The sequence below is a fragment of the Oncorhynchus mykiss genome, chromosome 8 (genome assembly GCF_057628025.1).
Source record: "Oncorhynchus mykiss isolate SJ-2025 chromosome 8, ASM5762802v1, whole genome shotgun sequence".
In the NCBI taxonomy this organism is placed as follows: Eukaryota; Metazoa; Chordata; class Actinopteri; order Salmoniformes; family Salmonidae; genus Oncorhynchus; species Oncorhynchus mykiss.
In genome coordinates this window covers 22,311,315-22,331,747 of record NC_143029.1, presented here as the reverse complement: position 1 = coordinate 22,331,747, position 20,433 = coordinate 22,311,315, and the positions used below count along the sequence as shown (strand labels likewise).

At 43.1% G+C, this 20,433-nt stretch overlaps 1 protein-coding gene across 1 annotated transcript; it reads right to left on the bottom strand.

The window, feature by feature from the left end:
• Positions 1–8,665: 8,665 nt before the first annotated feature.
• Positions 8,666–17,341, bottom strand: LOC110531076 (N-acetylglucosamine transporter UNC93A-like). Its single transcript, XM_021614352.3, has 8 exons — positions 17,121–17,341; positions 16,816–16,997; positions 16,208–16,437; positions 15,849–15,971; positions 9,787–9,998; positions 9,532–9,667; positions 9,304–9,435; positions 8,666–9,208 (listed from the first exon to the last, which is right to left on the bottom strand). Exons 1-8 carry the CDS (start codon positions 17,208–17,210, stop codon positions 8,898–8,900), a joined length of 1,416 nt encoding a protein of 471 aa, XP_021470027.1. The 5' UTR covers positions 17,211–17,341; the 3' UTR covers positions 8,666–8,897.
• Between the last annotated feature and the right edge of the window lie 3,092 nt (positions 17,342–20,433).

The window sequence follows — 20,433 nt, the reverse complement described above, 5'->3', positions numbered from 1 at the left end:
GTTTCCAACTGTGTACACCACATTGCATCCCATAGCAGCAACCATAGTTAATTAGTACAAAATGTAGACCTATCTTTGCCAAATACGTTAACTTGAACCCATTTGCAATCCACATTGTTCTAAGTAATCGCATTGTTTCAATAGCATTCACACTGATATAGGGATTAGGCCTGCTGTAAATTGCATAATGGCTGAGCATAGACATGCCAAACGTTGTCAATAAGCAATATTATGAATTGTTGATAAGGCCTAAAAAGAAAACGAATAATTCGAAACAAAACAACAACTTGTTTTAAATAGGCTATGTCACACTTATGGGCACCATCATTTCTCCCCGTGGGCATACAATATTAAAACAACGCAGACTATGAAGGATTTTTACGCACTTCCAAACTTTGCACAATAGCTGGACAAAGATCCAATATAAATAGAAAGGGAGAATGTCCACGCACAGTTATACTGCTCCCAAATAGCCCTATATTTTATTAACATAATCGGAAATCTTTTTACAGATCAGATCGCATTCACACATCTCCAGAAGTTGCATTGCAAGCGACTTTATCACCATAATACCAGGAATATGAATAATTCTTATGTTTGGTTAAAATACAATTTTACGAAAAGAAAGCAATCATTTGGTTTTTAAAACAAGAATAAATAACTGTAAAATGTAATGATATAATAAAATCGGCAGGATAAAAAACACGTGCATTACTGTTGAACCAGCCTTCGTTATAGTAGGCCTAAGCGAAAGCTTGGGTTTTGAACATATAAAACGTAAATAAGCACTTTTTACATGTTACAGCTAACTTCTAAATAAGCGTTTCACCTGTAACTCATGTCATATATACATATATTCATACACATAGCTCATATATTATACAGCGCCAAACTTATCCACTTGACTCAAGTCATTGCACGCACCCCTGTCCAAACAGGAAGCACCCTACCCCCAACCATAAACTGCCCCTCTCAGTTCTCCCTACCTCACGATCCCCTGACACACAAATACCTTCTTGCATAAACACACACACCCCATCCCCCCTCTACTGGTCGGGTGCCCAGAGCAGAAGATTCTGCTGTGCACCATTGGGGCTCCTGCTCTGGCTGGAGCAGGTCCGCCTCCAACCCTTCGGGACCATTCAGAAGGCGACAGGACAAGACTCCACCTACATTATTCTATGTATAAAAACTGTTGTAACCTTTGTCTAAGCCCTTTTTCAGCTAACTCCATTTGAGCTATATGAATCAGGTCCGTGCTCGTTAAAACTGCAGGACAAGATATATTTTGACTCAATAAACTGCCTTTTTGTTACAACTGAAATCCACTCTGTCCAGCGTCCATGATTTGGTCTCACTCTCCTGTAAGTTAATCATCAACACTCATCTCTCGTTTCATGATGGGCATGGACACCTAGATTACATCACGGAGGGTGTTTTACACACGTCCAAAACGGCTAAAATAATATGGGCCTGCCTACAACGCATAGATAAAAAAGGACTTGACATTTTCATAAAGCTTAAGATTTTTTCCAAGCGGTCTCGGGAGCCAAACCTTTTATTGACGGTCTTAACTACTTCGCAATTGCATTGAGCAGACAAAAAATATACTTAATTGAGAGGAGGGAAGACTATGCTTGGTTTTTAATAAAATAAAATATGATGGGGAAAAAAAACATGTTTTATTATGTTTCTAAATGCAAAGTATACAGGCACCAAAAGCACGTTGGGCTCCTCTTGTTCCATGTGCATATGGGCAGTGTGCGTCGCGGCTGGGTAGGCTGCGACATTCATGCCATGACCAACTGCGTTACTGCTAAAACCAGGTTTTGGTTGATCTTAAATATCCCTATCAGCGCTCCTTGAAATTAGCACTTGTAATCATGTTTTTAACCATAAGAGGTTCTACTAAGCTATATGGACTTGTTTTTAAGGTTAAACCAAGGATCCGTTTGCTATTGTATTTTGAATCTAAAGACCTTTTGAAGTATCAAGTATTAGATTAATGCGGAGGCGCAGACCTTTTATGGACACACCTCAAATGTTTACACCCAGTCCATCTGAGCGCAAGCGAGCTGATTTACACGTTAAGCTTCGAACACACCGACAGTGATTTTGCGCAAAATAGGACGCAGCATCATCTGGCTACATATGCAACAAAAGTTCAACATTCACCTTCTGCTACCATTTCTGTCAAGCCGTCTACGCATACAGTATGAAGCATACTTCGATAAATCCAACAATGTTGCAATTCAAACACAGTGTTTCAATTGGAAATGAATGTAATTCTGGTGTACCAAAATGCTATGATGCTGTCGGTGTGTTCGATGCATACATTCATTTTCAAGGAAACTCTGCATTTGTCTTGCAGCATTGCGTTGCAGAGGCAGTTGCAGTCCGTTCCGTGTGGTGCATTGGTATGCGTCAAACAGTATCTCTGAAGCTGGAGACTCACATCTCCCTCACTAGCTTTAAGAACCAGCTGTCAGAGCAGTTTACAGATCACTGCACCTGTACTTAGCCTATCTGTAAACAGCCCATCTATCCACCTACCTAATCCCCATACTGGTATTTATTTATTTATTTAGCTCCTTTGCACCCCAGTATCTCTACCTGCACATTCATCTTCTGCCGATCTACCATTCCAGTGTTTAATTGCTATATTGTAATTACTTCGCCACCATGGCCTATTTTATTTAACTTACCTCATTTGCACTCACTGTATATAGACTTTTTGTTTTCTTTTGTTCTACTGTATTATTGACTGTATGTTTTGTTTATTCCATGTGTAACTCTGTGTTGTTGTATGTGTCGAATTGCTACGCTTTATCTTGGCCAGGTCAAATGAGAACTTGTTCTCAACTAAATAAATAAATACAAATCAATGCGTAGAGGACTTGACAGAAACGTTTGTTGCATACATACGCTGCATACTATTTTGCGAAATACACTGTCAGTGTGTTCGAAGCGTTAGGCCGGAAAATGGCAATTTCACAAGATGAAATTGCAAACTGAAGTGCATTTGACACTAGGGCCGCTGAAGATAGAGCCCCAGAAGTCTTTCACTGAAAGGTAAATCATTTGTTTTTATTGAACATTAGTGGTTGAAGAAACACAGTGCCACCCTGAGTAAACTCATGATAAGCCCAAAACAATTATGTGATGCCAACAGCGTTTGTGTTTTGTTACACCAGAAGTACATCAATTTCCATTGGAATGCTGCGTTTGCGTTGTAGTTGCATTGCGTTCTGTGTGGTGCATATGTTGGATTTATCAAACATATGCATCAATTTGTATGCATCAAATTGTATGAGTAGACAGCTTGACCGAAATAGTAGCAGAAGGTGAATGTTGAACTTTCGTTGCACACATAACCAGATGTGGTATGATGGAGGCTTGAGGAGCAGTTTCATGATGCGTGATGACCCTGCTGTGATCCTTCAACCCCTGTTGTTGGCACAAAGACTTGGGACTGCAGAATAACTGGTCATTAAATAGTTTTAACTATGGTAGATTTAAGTTTCATCTACTTCATTAGTGACGTTCAGTGCTGTATTTCACTTTGTTACAGTTCAGCATAACATAATGTAATGTGAATTCAACATAGCAGCCATGGCATAAAAATACATTTATCACACTTAAATCAGAATTGTATAGAAATTCTGCATAAAAAGTTCAACCATAGAAAATTATTAGACATAATTGATGGTCAAGATAGTTATCCATACATTTATAGTGTCATGCCTACTCCTGCTCCCTCTCTCCAGCACTAGACGTTGCCGGTCTACTAACCACCGGTCCTGGCAAACCACATTACGCACACCTGACAACCATAATTGCGCACACCTGCTCCCCATCATTACGCACACCTGGGACTTCATCATCACCCTGATTACTCTCCCTTTATTTAGCCACTAAGTAGTATTAGTCAGTAGGTAGTATTATTTCCTTTCACGTTTAGTACGCAACTCGTTTTTTCCATTTGTATTGTTTCATTATTAAACTCACCTTCTGCACCTGCTTCCTGACTCTTGGCATATACATTACAGAATACTACCTCAACAAATGGAAGCAGCAGAAAATCCAGACATCACCCAGAGGGTTGGCGAACAGGGACACTTAATCTGCCAACACCACGACCAACTGGTGCAACTAGGTACAGCTATGGATGAGGTCCTCCACGTTCTCCAACGCGGAGGACCCTCTACAACGAATCGTCTCAGCGAGCCAGTCCCTCAGCCCATCCAGCAGTCCACCCAGGTCAGCGATGCCCGATTGTCCCTCTCAGACAAATATGACGGGATCCTTACCACTGAGAGGCCAAAGGTTGCCACGGTCATTTCCGTTGGAGTGGGCCACAGCCATGGAGGAGCTGAGTTCCAATGAGAGGTTCAGGGTCGGTCTTCGATCATCCACCAGATGGCAGAGAGGGAAGTGAGCTCCTACTCCAACTCCGGCAGGTTGCCCAGACCACTGCGGAGTACACCCTCACCTTCCGGACCATGGCAGCCTCCAGCAGATGGATTTAGCAGCCTCCAGACGGAGCTGGCATGTTGCAATAACAACCCCTCCTTGGACGCACTCATAGCGATGACCATCCATTTTGATAACCTTCTTCGGGAGTGTTAGCACCTCTTGCCCTCCTCCTATGGCCATCCTGAGACAGAGCCTGAACCCATGGAGGTAGGGTCCACACCTCCTCGCGGCAGAGCGACGCTGTCGGAAACAGTTGGGGCTCTGTCCCTATTGTGGTCAGAAGGGGCCCCAGCTTCAGCAGTGTCCAGTGCGTCATAACCAGGGGTCCACGAGGGCAGAGGGATAGCCCCGTGATCATTTGTCTCCCGGGGTTGGGTGAGTATTCCATCATCTCTTTCCGCCAAACAGTTTCTGGTTTCAATTTCACTGGCTGGCTGTCCCTTGTGTTGTATCTACAGCCCTATTGGACAAGGCCCTTGCCTCCTCCCATACCCGCTCTCCTCTCCTTTTCCGGTCCAAGCCCTGGATAAACAACCATTGGGATCCGACACAATCACGCACATCACAGCACCCTCAACCTCATCATGGGACCCATGCACCAGCAAAGCCTTCCCTTCCTCATCACCACCGCACCCGTACACAAAGTAATCGTTAGCCTCCCGTGGCTCCAACATCACAACCCCACCAACTCCTGGTCGAGGATGAAAATCACAGCCTGGGGACCAGGATACCGGAGGACCTGCTTTCCCGTATCCTGTGGTTCCACGCTAGTTGAGAGTCCTGTAAGTGCCCTCCAGACCATCAATCGGTCCTCCCGTATCGTAGGTCCCATGTTTTGGGACTTAGATGTGGACCTTTCCCAGGCTCTGGAGAGGGAACGCGTTCCTGATACCTGCCCTTCAGAACGAATCTACGTGACCACGGGGGTAAGAGATCGGCTGTTGACCTGGGCACACACATCCCTCCCCACTGGACCCACAGGTATCACCCACACCATCCATTCCCTCTATGAGAAGTACTGGTGGCCCACCTTGGCGCAGGATATCACCCACTATGTCAATTCATGCTCCACATTTCCCCTGCACACTCCAGCAGGGAAACTACTTCCCTTCCCGTGCCTCAGCGGTCATGATCACATCTGTCCATAGACTTTGTAACTGATCTCCCCCTTTCTGATGGTTTTACCACTATGGTTGTTGACAGATTCTCTAAATTCTGTCATTTTATCCCAAACCCCATCACCTACCACTCTCCAGGTCACCGAGGCACTACTCAAGAAGGTCTTCCTGTAATATGGCCTTCCGTAGGACATTGTTTCCGACCGTGGTCCCCAGTTCGCGTAGCAGGTCTGGAAAGCCTTTATGGAGATGCTGGAGGTCATGGTCAGCCTCGCATCTGGGAACCGGGCACAGTCCAATGGGCAGGAGGAGAGGACCTACCAGGAGCTGGAGAGGTTCCTAAGGAGTCCCTGCCAGGACCAGCAGGGGGAGTGGGCTCGGTTCGTTCCCTGGGCAGTAAACGCCCAGAACTCACTTCGACACTCCCTTCCGGTGCATGCTGGGATATCAGCCGGGCCTGGCTCCGTGGACTCCGAGCCAGACCGAGGCTCCTGCAGTGGACAAGTGGTTCCGGGGGCACAGATGTGGTATGGACCGCCACCACAGTGAGGCTCCTGTGTTCCATCCTGGTAATCGCGTCTGGCTCTCCACCAGGAAACTCCTGCCCTGATAGAAGCTGAGCCCCAGGTTTGTGGGGCCCTTCAAGGTCCTCCGGAGGGTCAATGAGTTAACCTTTTGTCTCAAACTCACCACCAACTACCAGATCTCCCTCCTCAGTACTGGAGTCGGACCACATGACGTTGGGAGTCCAGGAGGGACGTAACAGCATAGATGGGGGTTCCCTCTCCATCCAGGTCCCTGATGCTGTCCCCCACGACACCCCTCCACCTCCCCTGGACATCGAGGGGACCCCCATCTATGCTGTTACGTCCCTCCTGGACTCCCAACGTCATGTGGGCCGGCTCCAGTACCTAGTGGCCTGGGAGGGGTACGGTCCTGAGGAGTGCTCTTGGGTCCCGGTGGCGGACATCATCCGAGATTTCCGTCTCAGCCGCCTGGATCGGCCCTCTCCACACCCTCAGGGCTGTCCTCCTGGCCGGCATCATCCTGCGGCTGGAGCCGCGTGACGGGGGGTATTGTCACGCCTTATCCTGCTCCCTCCCTCCGGTGCTTGACGTCGCCAGTCTACTAACTACTGGTCCACTGGTTCATTTGTATCGTTTCATTATTTAAACTTCTGTACCTGTTTCCTGACTCCCGGCGTATACGTTACATATAGAGATCCACAAAACCTCTCATTTTGTCATACGAAGAAAAGTGTCCCATTGGGGTAGACACATGACTGTGTCAGAATCATGATATCCAGATTTCCTCTTACTGGATGTCATTCCCCCACATAATTAAGTGATAACGCCCAAGAAGCCTGTGTTTGGAGGATATATGGGCACGGGTGTTGTTAGGCCTGAGATTAAGTCGAAGGCCGGCAAACCGTACCAATATATCCTCCAAACACCGGCTTCAAGGGCCTTATCACTTTTATACAACAGGTTGCCAACATATTCATATAATGATTGACATACAGTACCAGTCCAAAGTTTGGACACACCTACTAGTTCAAGGCAAAACATTTTTTTTTTTACCATTTTCTACATTGTAGAATAATAGTGAAGATGACAAAACTATGAAATAACACATAGGAATCATGTAGTAATCAAATAGCCACCCTTTGCCTTGACGACAGCTTTACACACTCTTGGCATTCTCTCAACCAACTTCATGAGGTTGTCACCTGGAATGTATTTCAATTAACAGTGTGCCTAGTTAAACGTTGATTTGTGGAATTACTTTCCTTAATGCTTTTGGGCCAATCAGTTTTGTTGTGACAAGGTAGGGGTGGTATACAGAAGATAGCCCTATTTGGTAAAAGACCCTGTCCATATTATGGCAAGACCAGCTCAAATAAGCAAAGAGAAACAACAGTCCATTATTTTATGACATGAAGGTCAGTCAATCCGGAAAATATAAAGAACTTTTAATATTTTTTTCCAGTGTAGTCGCAAAAACCATCAATGGTGAAACTGGTTCTCATGAGGACCGCCACTGGAAAGGAAGACCCAGAGTTACCAGCCTCAGAAATTGCAGCCAAATAAATGCTTCACAGAGTTCACAAGTAACAGACACATCTCAACAACTGCTCAGAGGAGACTGTGTGAATCAGGCCTTCATGGTCGAATTGCTGCAAAGAAACCACTACTAAAGGATATCAATAATAAGAAGAGACTTGCTTGGGCCAAGAAACACGAGCAATGGACATTAGATTGATGGAAATCTGTCCTTTGGTCTGATGAGTCCAAATATGAGATTTTTAGTTTCAACCACAGTGTCTTTTTTAGACGCAGAGTAGGTGAACGGATGATCTCTGCATGTGTGGTTTCCACTGTGAAGCATGGAGGAGGAGGTGTGATGGTGTGGGGGTGCTTTGCTGGTGACACTGTCTGTGATTTATTTAGAATTCACTGCACACTTAACCAGCATGTCTGCCACAGCATTCTGCAGCAATACTATATCCCTTCTGGTGTGCGCTTAGTGGGACAAATCATTCTTTCTTCAACAGGGCAATGACCCAACACACTTCTAGGCTGTGTAAGGGCTATTTAACCAAGAAGGAGAGTGATGGAGAGCTGCATCAGATGACCTGGCCTCCACAATCACTCAACCTGAACCCAATTGAGATGAGTTGGACCGCAGAGTGAAGGAAAAGCAGACAGCAAGTGCTCAGCATATGTGGGAACTCCTTCAAGACTGTTGGAAAAGCTGGTTAAAGAATGCCACGAGTGTGCAAAGCTGTCATCAAGGCAAAGGGTGGCTACTTTGAAGAATCTAAAATCTAAATATATTTAGATTTTTTTAACACTTTTTGTTACTACATTCCATATGTGTTATTTCATAGTTTTGATGTCTTCACTATTATTCTACAATGTAGAAAATAATGAAAATAAAGAAAAGCCCTTGAATGAGTAGGTGTGTCCAAACTTTCGACTGGCACTGTATTTTCATGAAATGTTATTTTGATTAATTCATAGTATTTCATCCTTGCACTAAAACTTAATGTTAGTCTAAAAAATGTGAGATAATGTCTAGATGCTTTTTATAGTGGAGATCAAGTTTAAATTGCCTGGCTGGGCTGATGAGACAGTGGATTGCACAGTCAGATGAAACAGAGTAAAAAGGTATTTTAACGTCATAGATTTAGCTGGTGGTAACTTGTGGAATAGACACCGGCTGGAATGCGGTTTTAACCAATCAGCGTTCAGGATTAGACTCACCTGTTGCATAAGTCTACATATCAAATCCACATATTGTCTACAAGCTGGTCTGAGCAATGATGTGATGTATGTTTTTTGAGTAGTCTGTGTATTGGTCTGTGTCCTTTTTATAGTCTTTGTCATATACTCCCTCCTCCACCGGAAGTGTAGGATTGTTGTGTTCTTGGTACTCTGCCCACAAACAGGTAACCATGGAGAGGATCAGAACTCCAAGGAGGATGTAGATCTTGGTGTCTAGACAGATGAAGGTACTGTAGGCAAAGGCTATCACGAACCCCAGGGACTCCCACATACAGCAGTTAGCAAAGGCTGCCTCTTTTTGTCTGGGGAAGAGAACCCCATACAGTGCTGCAAATAAAAACAACCACTGTTACCTCTGTTCTGTACAAAATGTTTGATGTACCTAGCATGTCACGGTAATACATTTCAATAACTCAACTCACAGTTGGTTTGTGCCTGCCATACCGCATCTGCCATGCCCCAGAGAGCAGGAAACACAAAGAACACTGGCAGCTGGTCTGGGTGAGGCCTCCAGAACAACAGGGCCATGATACAGGCAAAGTTGTTCGCCGCAGCTGTAAGAGCGGTGAGTACTAAGTGATTTGATTTTAATTGTGTCGTATAGGATACCAATGAAAATGTTAATGTCTTTATTGGAAAGCTCTTCTTACCCAAGCAAAACAGTGGGGCTCTTCCAGTGTATTCTGCCAACCTCCCAAACATAAAGGAACATAACGAATTTGTGGCTCCAAAACATATCATCGCATATCCGACGTAATGGATTCCTAATGAACAGGTCACATAGTTCTGCAAAAGAAACAACAAAAGAAGTTCACAAACAACTTTTAGCCACTCTTCCGTTGGTAAAGAATTCTTGAACGTTGGATTCCTCGAGGCAGGGTAAGAACCATGTATCGTCTCCTCACCTTTGTGTATTCACCGGAGAGGAAACTCTGCTCAAAGCCACTGTACATGGACAAAGGGATGAGAATGATGAGTCTCTTGTCTTTCAGGAGTGTAAACGTGGCCAGGAAGGTGCTCCAGAATGGTTCTCTGTTCCCTCGGAACTCCTGGGCCTGATCTCTGTCTATGTTATCCAGAAATACTGCCACTATGGTCATGGCCAGCACACCCACCCCTAGTACACAACAGAAACAAACATTAGAACATTTCAATAGCATCAACCTGCAGGGCTGGATTACCAAACGGTCATGCAGAGCTCATGCCCCAGGCCCCCGATGTATGAAATGTATGTACATGTGTGTGTGTGTGTGTGTGTGTGTGTGTGTGTGTGTGTATATATATAGTTTGTGGACACCTGCTCTTCGAGCATGTCATTCCAAAATCATGGGCATTAATATGTAGTTGGTCCCCCTTTGTTGCTATAACAGCCTCCACTCTTCTGGGAAGGCTTTCCATTAGATGTTGGAATATTACTGCGTGAACTTGCTTCTGTAATGCCACGAGCATTAGTGAATTCGGACACTGATGTTGAGCGATTAGGCCTGGCTCGCAGTCAGCATTTTAATCCATCCCAAAGGGGTTCGATGGGGTTGAGGTCAGGGCTCTGTGCAGGCCAGTCATGTTCTTTCTGTATGGACCTTGCTTTGTGCACGGGGGCATTGTCATGCTGAAATATGAAGGGGCCTTCCCCAATCTTTTGCCACAAAGTTGGAAGCACAGAATCATCTAGAATGTAATTTTATGCTGTAGCGTTAAGATTTCCCTTCAAAGAAACTAAGGAGCCTAGCCCGAACCATGAAAAACAGCCCATGACCATTATTCCTTCTCAACTAAATTTTACAGCTGGCTCTATGCATTTGGGCAGGTAACATTCTCCTGGCATCCGCCAAACCCAGATTCATCCGTCAGACTGTCAGATAGCAAAGCGTGATTCATCACTCCAGAGAATGCGTCTCCACTGCTCCAGAGTCCAATGGCGGCAAGCTTTACACCACTCCACCCGACTCTTGACATTGCTCATGGTGATTTTAGGCTTGTGTACGGCTGCTCGGCCATGTAAACCCATTTCATGATGCTCCCGATGAACAGTTATTGTGCTGATGTTCCTTTCAGAGGAAGTTTGGAACTCGGTAGTGAGTGTTGCAACCGAGGACAGACGATTTTTACGTGCTACATGCTTCAGAACTTGGCGGTCCTGTTGCTGCCGGTGTTGCTCTTAGATGTTTCCACTTCACAATAACAGCACTTAGAGTTGGCAGGGCAGAAATTTAATTAACTGGCTTGTTGGAAAAGTGGCATGCTATCATGGTGCCATATTGAAAGTCACTGAGCTCTTCAGGAAGGCCATTCTACTTCCAATGTTTGGCTATGGAGATTGCATGGTTGTGTGCTCGATTTTATACACATGTCAGCAACGGGTTTAGCTGAACTAGCCGAATCCACTAATTTGAATGGTGGCCACATACTTTTGTGCATATATAGTGTATACAGTAGCAAGAAAAAGTATCTGAACCCTTTGGAAATACCTGGATTCCTGCATAAATTGGTCATAAATGTGACACAGTCTGCTTAAACTAATAACACACAAACAGTTATACGTCTTTATTGAACACACCGTGTAAACATTCACAGTGCAGGGTGGCAAAAGTATGTGAACAATTAGATTTAGTAACTGGTTGACCCTCCTTTGGCAGCAATAACCTCAACCAAACATGTTCTGCAGTTGCGGATCAGACCTGCACAACGGTCAGGAGGAATTTTGGACCATTCCTCTTTACAAAACTGTTTCAGTTCAGCAATATTCTTGGGATGTCTGGTGTGAACTGTTCTCTTGAGGTCATGCCACAGCATCTCAATCGGGATGAGGTCAGGACTCTGACTGGGCCACTCCAAGAGGCGTATTTTCTTCTGTTGAAGCCATTCTGTTGTTGATTTACTTCTGTGTTTTGGGTCGTTGTCCTGTTGCATCACCCAACTTCTGTTGAGCTTCAATTGACAGAGCCTAACATTCTCCTGCAAAATGTAATTGATAAACTTGAGAATTAATTTCAGTCAATGATAGCAAGCTGTCCAGGCCCTAAGGCAGCAAAGCAGCCCCGAACCATGATGCTACCTCCACCATACTTTACAGTTGGGATGAGGTTTTGATGTTGGTGTGCTGTGCTGTGCCTTTTTTCCTCCACAGTGTTGTGTGTTCCTTCCAACCAACTCAACTTTAGTTTCATCTCTCCACAGAATATTTGGCCAGTAGCACTGTGGAACATCCAGGTGCTCTTTTGCGAACTTCAGACGTGCAGCAATGGTTTTTTTTAGACAGCAGTGGCTTATTCCGGGGTGTCCTCCCATGAACACCATTCTTGTTTGGCGTTTTACCAGTTTCCCAGTCCCTGATGATGAAAAACATCCCCACAGCATGATGCTGCCACCATGTTTTTCATCGGCAGGGACTGGGAAACTGGTCAGAATTGAAGGAATGATGGATGGCGCTAAATAGAGGGAAATTCTTGAGGGAAACCTGTTTGTCTTCCAGAGATTTGAGACTGGGATGGAGGTTCACCTTCCAGCAGGACAATGACCCTAAGCATACTTCTAAAGAATACTTGAGTGGTTTAAGGGGAAACATTTACATGTCTTGGAATGGCCTAGTCAAAGCCCAGACCTCAATCCAATTGAGAATCTGTGGTATGACTTGAAGATTGCTGTACACCAACAGAACCCATCCAACTTGAAGGAGCTGCAGCAGTTTTGCTTTGAAGAATGGGGTGAATAGTTATGCACGCTCAAGTTCTGTTTTTTTTGTCTAATTTCTTGTTTGTTTCACAATAGAAAATATTTTGCATCTTCAAAGTGATAGGCATGTTGTGTAAATCAAATGATACAAACCGCCTAAAAAAAAATAAATTTTCATTCCAGGTTGTGAGGCAACAAAATAGGAAAAATGCCAAGGGGGGTGAATACTTTTGCAACCCACTGTACAGATAGATAAACAGTACCAGTCAAAGGTATTTTTCCACTTGTAGGTTATGGGATAGTGTTTTGAGTTAGTGCACGTTGCATCTCTGTAGTCACGGTTTGTTGTTTGTTTATTGTTTTGAGTTAGTGCACGTTGCATCTCTGTAGTCACGGTTTGTTGTTTGTTTATTGTTTTGAGTTAGTGCACGTTGCATCTCTGTAGTCACGGTTTGTTGTTTGTTTATTGTTTTGAGTTAGTGCACGTTGCATCTCTGTAGTCACGGTTTGTTGTTTGTTTATTGTTTTGAGTTAGTGCACGTTGCATCTCTGTAGTCACGGTTTGTTGTTTGTTTATTGTTTTGAGTTAGTGCACGTTGCATCTCTGTAGTCACGGTTTGTTGTTTGTTTATTGTTTTGAGTTAGTGCACGTTGCATCTCTGTAGTCACGGTTTGTTGTTTGTTTATTGTTTTGAGTTAGTGCACGTTGCATCTCTGTAGTCACGGTTTGTTGTTTGTTTATTGTTTTGAGTTAGTGCACGTTGCATCTCTGTAGTCACGGTTTGTTGTTTGTTTATTGCTTATTGTTTTTGCTTTGCTAAGTTTCACTGTATAATAAATGATGTGGAACTCAACATCCGCTGCGCCTTGGTCCAATATTCATTCCAACGAACATGACACAAATTAGCAAAGAAACCACAGTCCATCATTGCTTTAAGACATGAAGGTCAGTCAATGCAGAACATTTCAAGAACGTTGAACATTTCTTCAAGTGGAGTCGCAAAAACCATTTAGCGCTATGATGAAACTGGCTCTCATGAGGACCGCCTGTAACGATGAGTGTCGGGAAGCAAGTTCAGGGAGTGAGTGTTTTAATAAATAAATGAAACATAATACTAAACAAGTAACATGAACAACGCACAGACAGGAAACAGAAACAATGACACCCGAGGAAGGAAGAAAAGGGAGGGAAATATACAGGGCAGGGACTCAAAGAGGTGATGGAGTCCAGGTGAGCATCAATGCGTTGATGCGCGTAACGATGGTGACAGGTGTGCACCATAACGAGCAGCCTGTTGACCTAGAGACCGGAGAGGGAGCACAGGTGACACTGCCACAGGAAAGGAAGACCCAGAGTTACCTCTGCTGCAGAGGATACATTCATTGGAGTTACCAGCCTCAGAAATTGCAGCCCAAATAAATGGGCTGCCAGAGTTCACATAACAGACACATTTCAAAATCAACTGTTCAGAGGAACCAGTGGAAATCTGTCCTTTGGTTTGAGTCCAAACCATTTTTGGTTCCAACCGCCTTGTCTTTGTGAGACGCAGAGTAGGTGAACGGATGATCTCCACATGTGTGGTTCCCACCGTGAAGCATGGAGGAGGAGGTGTGAACGGTGGTGCTTTGCTGGTGACACTGTCAGCGATTTATTTTCAAATTCAAGGCACACTTAACCAGTATGTCTACCACAGAATTCTGCAGCGATTCACCATCCCATCTGATTTGCGCTTAGAGGGACTATCATTTGTTTTTCAACAGGACAATGACCCAACACACCTCTAGGCTGTATAAGGGCTATTTTACCAAGACGGAGAGTGATGGAGTGTTGCATCAGATGACCTGTCCTCCACAATCACCCGACCTCAACCCAATTGAGATGGTTTGGGATGAGTTGGACCGCTGAGTGAAGGAAAAGCAGCCAGCAAGTGCTCAGCATATTTGGGAACTCCCTTAAGACTGTTGGAATAGCATTCCAGGTGAAGTTGGTTGAGAGAATGCCAAGAGTGTGCAGCGCTGTCATCAAAGCAAAGGGTGGCTACATTGAAGAATCTCAAATATAAAATATGTTTTGATTTGTTTAACACTTTTTTGGTTACTACATGATTCCATATGTGTTATTTCATAGTTTTGATGTCTTCACTATTATTCTACAATGTAGAAAATAGTAAAAATAAAGAAAAACCCTTGAATGAGTAGGTGTGTCCAAACTTTTGACTGGTACTGTATATATATATATATGGAGATCGGTGGGCCCCCAAGTGGTATATGATAGCAAAATGTGTAGAATTTCAGGAAATTTGCTTTTAAACAGCACATTTTATTCTCTGCCCCATGGCAAAATGTGTAGAATTGCAGGGAATTAGCATTAAAATTGCAACATTTCCTCTTAGCCTTGTTGGATTCTAGCTTGAAATATACTTATTAATGTTACCATACTAGAACTTATTGATTACTTAAAATATAAGGAATGTATATGTTGGGGTCAATGAAGGGTGAATAGGAAGGTGGTGTATGGAAAGTTACTGAGTGAGACAAGGGGAAGAGCAGAACGTTATTTTTCTGTTCAAACATGTTATTGTTGAATATCAACACTACTAAGGAGGGAGGCGAAAGGAAACAGCTAGTCTCTGCTGAGGCAGGTCAGCTGCGGAACTAGGAAGGAGAGAGGAATTCGACTCCAGGTCAAGTCAACAGATGAAGTGAAAAGAAACCTTTGGGAGGGGGGCCAGAGAAGCCCATCACAACGACCCTCCTACTACAGTTCTATCTCAAACACATACATTTCCACACCCACGAAGGTTCTAGCATCAGGCAGGGCCATGACTACACCAGTAAGAGGAATCAACTAAGTTCCTGCCTAGCAACAGAGATGTATCGGCTATCTAGATGTGTAAGGAGTTGACCCCACCTAGTAGGAGGTTATAAATATATGTGCTTGTGTAATCATACCTTGTCTTTCAGCTGTATGACCCAGTGAGTGGATAAACTTGTTTTGAACTTTTCCTAGTCGTCTGTTTGTGTTTTTACTCTGTTTGTTCAGGACCTAACAGCCTCGTGACAAAATGTGTAGAATAGCATTATAAAACTGTAGAATATCAGGAAATGTGCTTTTAAACGGCAGAATTTTCTCTCAGCCTCATGGCAAAATGTGAACAAAAGCATGAGATGAGCTATAAAACACCACATATTTTTTTCAAAATGGTGTGTGTGTGCGGGGGGGGGGGGGGGGGGATAAATGAAATATTATGGCTGTGTCAAAGTGTAACACTGACAAACAATAGTAGGTTCTTACCAATATAGCAGCCGACTAGTGTCCAAACTAATTCTTGTGCTGGTCTTTTGGTCGTGGAGTTTACATTGATATCAATGCACACACCTGCACCACAATATTGTAGATCTTCCTCAGAGATGTCAGCTAGGAGAACATAAAAATATCATTATGACAGATGGTACCATAGAGGATGGTTGGGCAAGAACACCACTCATAATGTACACTGCACATGATGCATCTCATTCACTTTATCCTACAGTCACCCTTTAACTTAGAAATGTTACTACTTTCACAAACAAGTTGCATTTGTTCTGTGTGTGCGTGTGTGCATACTTGTGTGTGTGTTTGTTTGTGTGTGTATGTGTGCACTTGCTACTTACGTATATCTGTATCTGAACCAAATATCAACGACGACATGAGGTTTCCCCATACAGCCGAAGACTGGAATATCAAGAAAAATATGCCAAAGTACTTATTGATAACATCCGCTGCTGCCTTGTTTTCTTTAGGGGCCTGCAGGTTGCCACAGATGGTGAGAAGGGTACACTTGGCTGACCATAGTGGAGAACCTCCCATACCCAGGATCACAGAGGTGGGGATCAGAGTGTACCTAGAAGAGGACAGATGATTATGGTTAGCATCAGACACTGCCTACAGTTTGTAAACTAACACAGCTACTGACAGGCCAGTCCAGGAAGCATAGCAGAGAGGGATAGGATTGATACCATGTGTGTAAACAACTTTGTCGATGAACACTACTTTCACATAATTAGTTTAAGCTACTCACAGAGTACTGAAATAATCCCAACTCTACTTGGTAACAACAAGTTAATATATGTGTACTATGCCAAATGTTTTACTCATTGAGGTAGGGAGGTACATGATTAGTTGTATTGTAATTTTGCTCTTAAATCACGAAGAAGAAACACAGCTTGTTGAAAGTTGTAAACAATGAAGGTCTGAACAGGTTTTAGCCAGTTTGCTTTACCATCCTGGGTAGAGGTTCCCAATTGAATAGGTCACATAGCAGCCCATGCCGACAACAATAGTCCATTTGCAGCCCAGGTTTTTGATGAGAGTGGGTGTTAGGAACATGGATGACAGGATGATGGAGGCATAGATAACACTGAGAGATGTCACCCCCATCCCATCCTCGGCATTGAGACTGCTCTGTAACACAGGAGAGGGATGGTGCCATCAATTATCAACAACCAGAAATTGCAGTGTTGAATTGTACCTTAATATTCAAACAATGATCTATTTAATGATTGACACGACAGTATCTTGAGTTACCTGTAAACTCTGAAGTCCTCCATACGCTGTGAACAGAGATAAAAATCCAGTGGATACAACCAGAACATTTTTCATATTTCGGTCTATCATTTCTGCAACGTGAATACCTATATATTCCAGATTACAACTCCACTGGACGGTTGTCAAAGCAAAGTCTTAGGTAAAACCACTGAGCCTTTATATAGTGAAGCTGGTTAAATTGGGGACAAAGTTCATTCCGTTCTACTGTTAGATATGTGTCCTCTGCTGAAGAGCTCTTACAGGGTTAATACTGTCATAAAAATCCTGGAAAATAAGTGTCATTTTAAAATGTTTTCCAGGCCTGGAAAATGCAGTGGTGGAAAAATGACTTAATTGTCATAGTTGAGTAAAAGTAAAGATACCATAATAGAAAATAACTCAGGTAAAAGTGAAAGTCACCCAGTAAAATACAACTTGAATAAAAGTCTAAAAGTATTTGGCTTGAATTATATTTAAGTATCAAAAGTAGAAAAAAGTATTCCTTAATAAAACCAGAAGGCACGATTTTCTCGTTTTTCTAATTTACAGATAGCCAGGGGCACACTCCGACATAATTTACAAGCAAAGCATTTGTGTTTAGTGTGTGTTTAGTGTGTCCACCAGATTAGATGCAGTAGGAATGACCAGAGATTTTCTCTTGATAAATGCATGAATTGGACAATTTTCATGACCTGCTAAGTATTCAAAATGTACAGACACCCCAAAAAACTACTTATGTAGTACTTTAAAGTATGTTTACTTAACTAGCCTACTTAACACCACTGTGGAAAAGTTTTGGGAAATTATCCAATCCGAAAAATGTTGGGAAAGTAATGGAAATGAATCATTTCTGATAATTGAAATGATTTAGGCAAAATACAAAATATTTTATCAATCAAATCAAAATCAGCATATTAACCAGGCTCAGAATGGACTTTAGTGCGTCTGTTGGGTTTGCGCACATCACTTGCAAGAGAAGTGGGCCGTTGCTAAAAGAGAGGGAGAAAGTCGGACATTGCAGTGGCAGGCAGGTAGGTAGGCCTAGTCTATAACATATGATAGAGAGCAGACTTATAGCTAGGTAGCCAATTCAAAAAAAATATTGTACCCTATAGTTAACTGTTTAGCTATTATTACCATGATTCATGTTTTCGTCATGTGCCCAAAAAACTTCCAACGACACTCGAGAATAAGGTAATTCAAAGTTGATTACATTTTTTGAACGATTCCGATTATTAATTTAACACTTTTTTTTTAGACGAAATTAACAATTCACTTGGTCATTGTATTCGGGTTCAATCGCGGTGAATAGAGTTATGTGAATCAAAATAATAATTTCTGAATTGCGAACAGTAATTTTACGAAAAAATATTAGATGTAGCCTTTCTTTTTGGATTATGTGGCTTCAAAACTTGTTTTGTAGATACTTGTTTTTTTTTAGTTTTTTTTTTTTTTACAGGGACAGTGCACATTAATCAACGTTTCAGTAAAAGTGCCGGTTTTAGCCAGCCGGCTAATTTTCAACCGCAGTCCCTGGGCAGGTTATTAAAAACAATTACAATATAGACAATAGCAGCATAGAACAAGCAAGACATAGCAACATAGGACAAGCAAGACATAGCATACAGACAGAGCAACATAGGACAAGCAAGACGTAGCATACAGACAGAGCAACATAAAATAAAAAGCAGCAAGACAAAATTCATAAAAGCAACAAAGTGTTTCCACACCTCACAAGCTACAGACAACAGACAACATGGAAAGTGGTAACACACAGCTAGGGATTATGTTCACAAATCTGATTGACCTTTAGCCATGTCTTCAAGCATTTTGTGAAAGTGTGATATGTGGTGCAGTTATGTGTGTCTGATGGCAGTTTATTCCAGACATGGGAAGCTCTCACAGAGAATGCAGATTTACTAAAGGTGCTTTCCTTAGGGGAACTATACAGTCACCTCTCATGGCAGACCTTGTGGATCTGCTGCCATTTGTCTGGGTTGTCTGTTTAACAAAAATATTGAGTGGAGGGGGAGCCAGGCCATTAAGGATCTTGAATACAAGACATGCGTCGGTGTATTGCACAAGATTTTCCCAACTCAAGAGCTCATGCTTTCTAAGAATGTGACAATGATGATGGCTATTGGGCTTCCTATCAAGCACTTTGAGAGCCTCTTTGTAGAGAGACTGAATAGGTTTTAATGTTGTACAGCAAGCTTGGGCCCAACTAGTCAAGCAGTATGTTAAGTGGGGGAGTATCATAGATTTGAAGTACAGTTTTGCTACCTCTCTAGTCAAACAATTTCGTATAAATCGGAAATTAGCTAGGTTGAATTTGGTTATTTGAATTACCTTTTTCACATGCTTTTTAAAAGAGAGGTTGGAATCAAGTATGATGCCAAGGTACTTAAAATCGGATACCACCTGGAGCTTCTCCCCTGACACATAGACATCTGGCTCAGTAGCATCTGTTGCCCTCTTTGTGAAGAACATGCAAACAGTTTTTTTCACATTGAGATGCAAACACGAGTCATTGAGCCACTTTGTAACCTGGACCATTACAGTAGTGAGTTCTTGTGCAGCTTGTTGTTTGCTCTTTGCGTGCACATATATCACTGTATCATCTGCATACATTTGAACTTCAGACCCAGTACAGACAGAAGGCAGATCATTAATGTACAGGCTGAACAGGAGGGGCCCCAGTATTGACCCTTGGGGCACGCCCACATCATAGCTACGAGTGGGCGACAGCTCATTGCTCACTCTGACACACTGAGTTCTGCCTTCAAGGTATGATTTCATCCATCTCAAGGCATCAGGGGAAAAGTTGAACTTGGACAATTTTGTGATGAGAATCTCATGGTTAACAGTATCAAAAGCCTTCCTTAGGTCCAGAAACACAGCCCCAACAGCACCCCCTTTGTCCATCTTGGACTTCACATTTTCCAGAAGAAAGCAGTTGGCCGTTTCTGTGGAGTGTTTCGCTCTGAAGCCAAACTGCATGGAGTGTAATGTGAAGGGGCTGTTGTTGAGGTGGGCAATCAGTTGTTCTGCTACACACTTTTCAACAACCTTTGACACCACAGGTAGTATACTAATGGGCCTGTAGTTACTCACGTCAGCAGGGTCACCTGATTTAAAGATGGCCGTTATTATGGTCGACTTCCATACCCTTGGAAACACACTGAGACCAATAGATGTGTTGGTGACCTTAGTAATGGGGCCAATGAGTGACTCTTTGTAGTTTTTAAGAAAGGTAGAGTCCATCCCAAACACATCTTTGGCTTTAGAGTTCTTTAGTGAGCTAATCACCTTG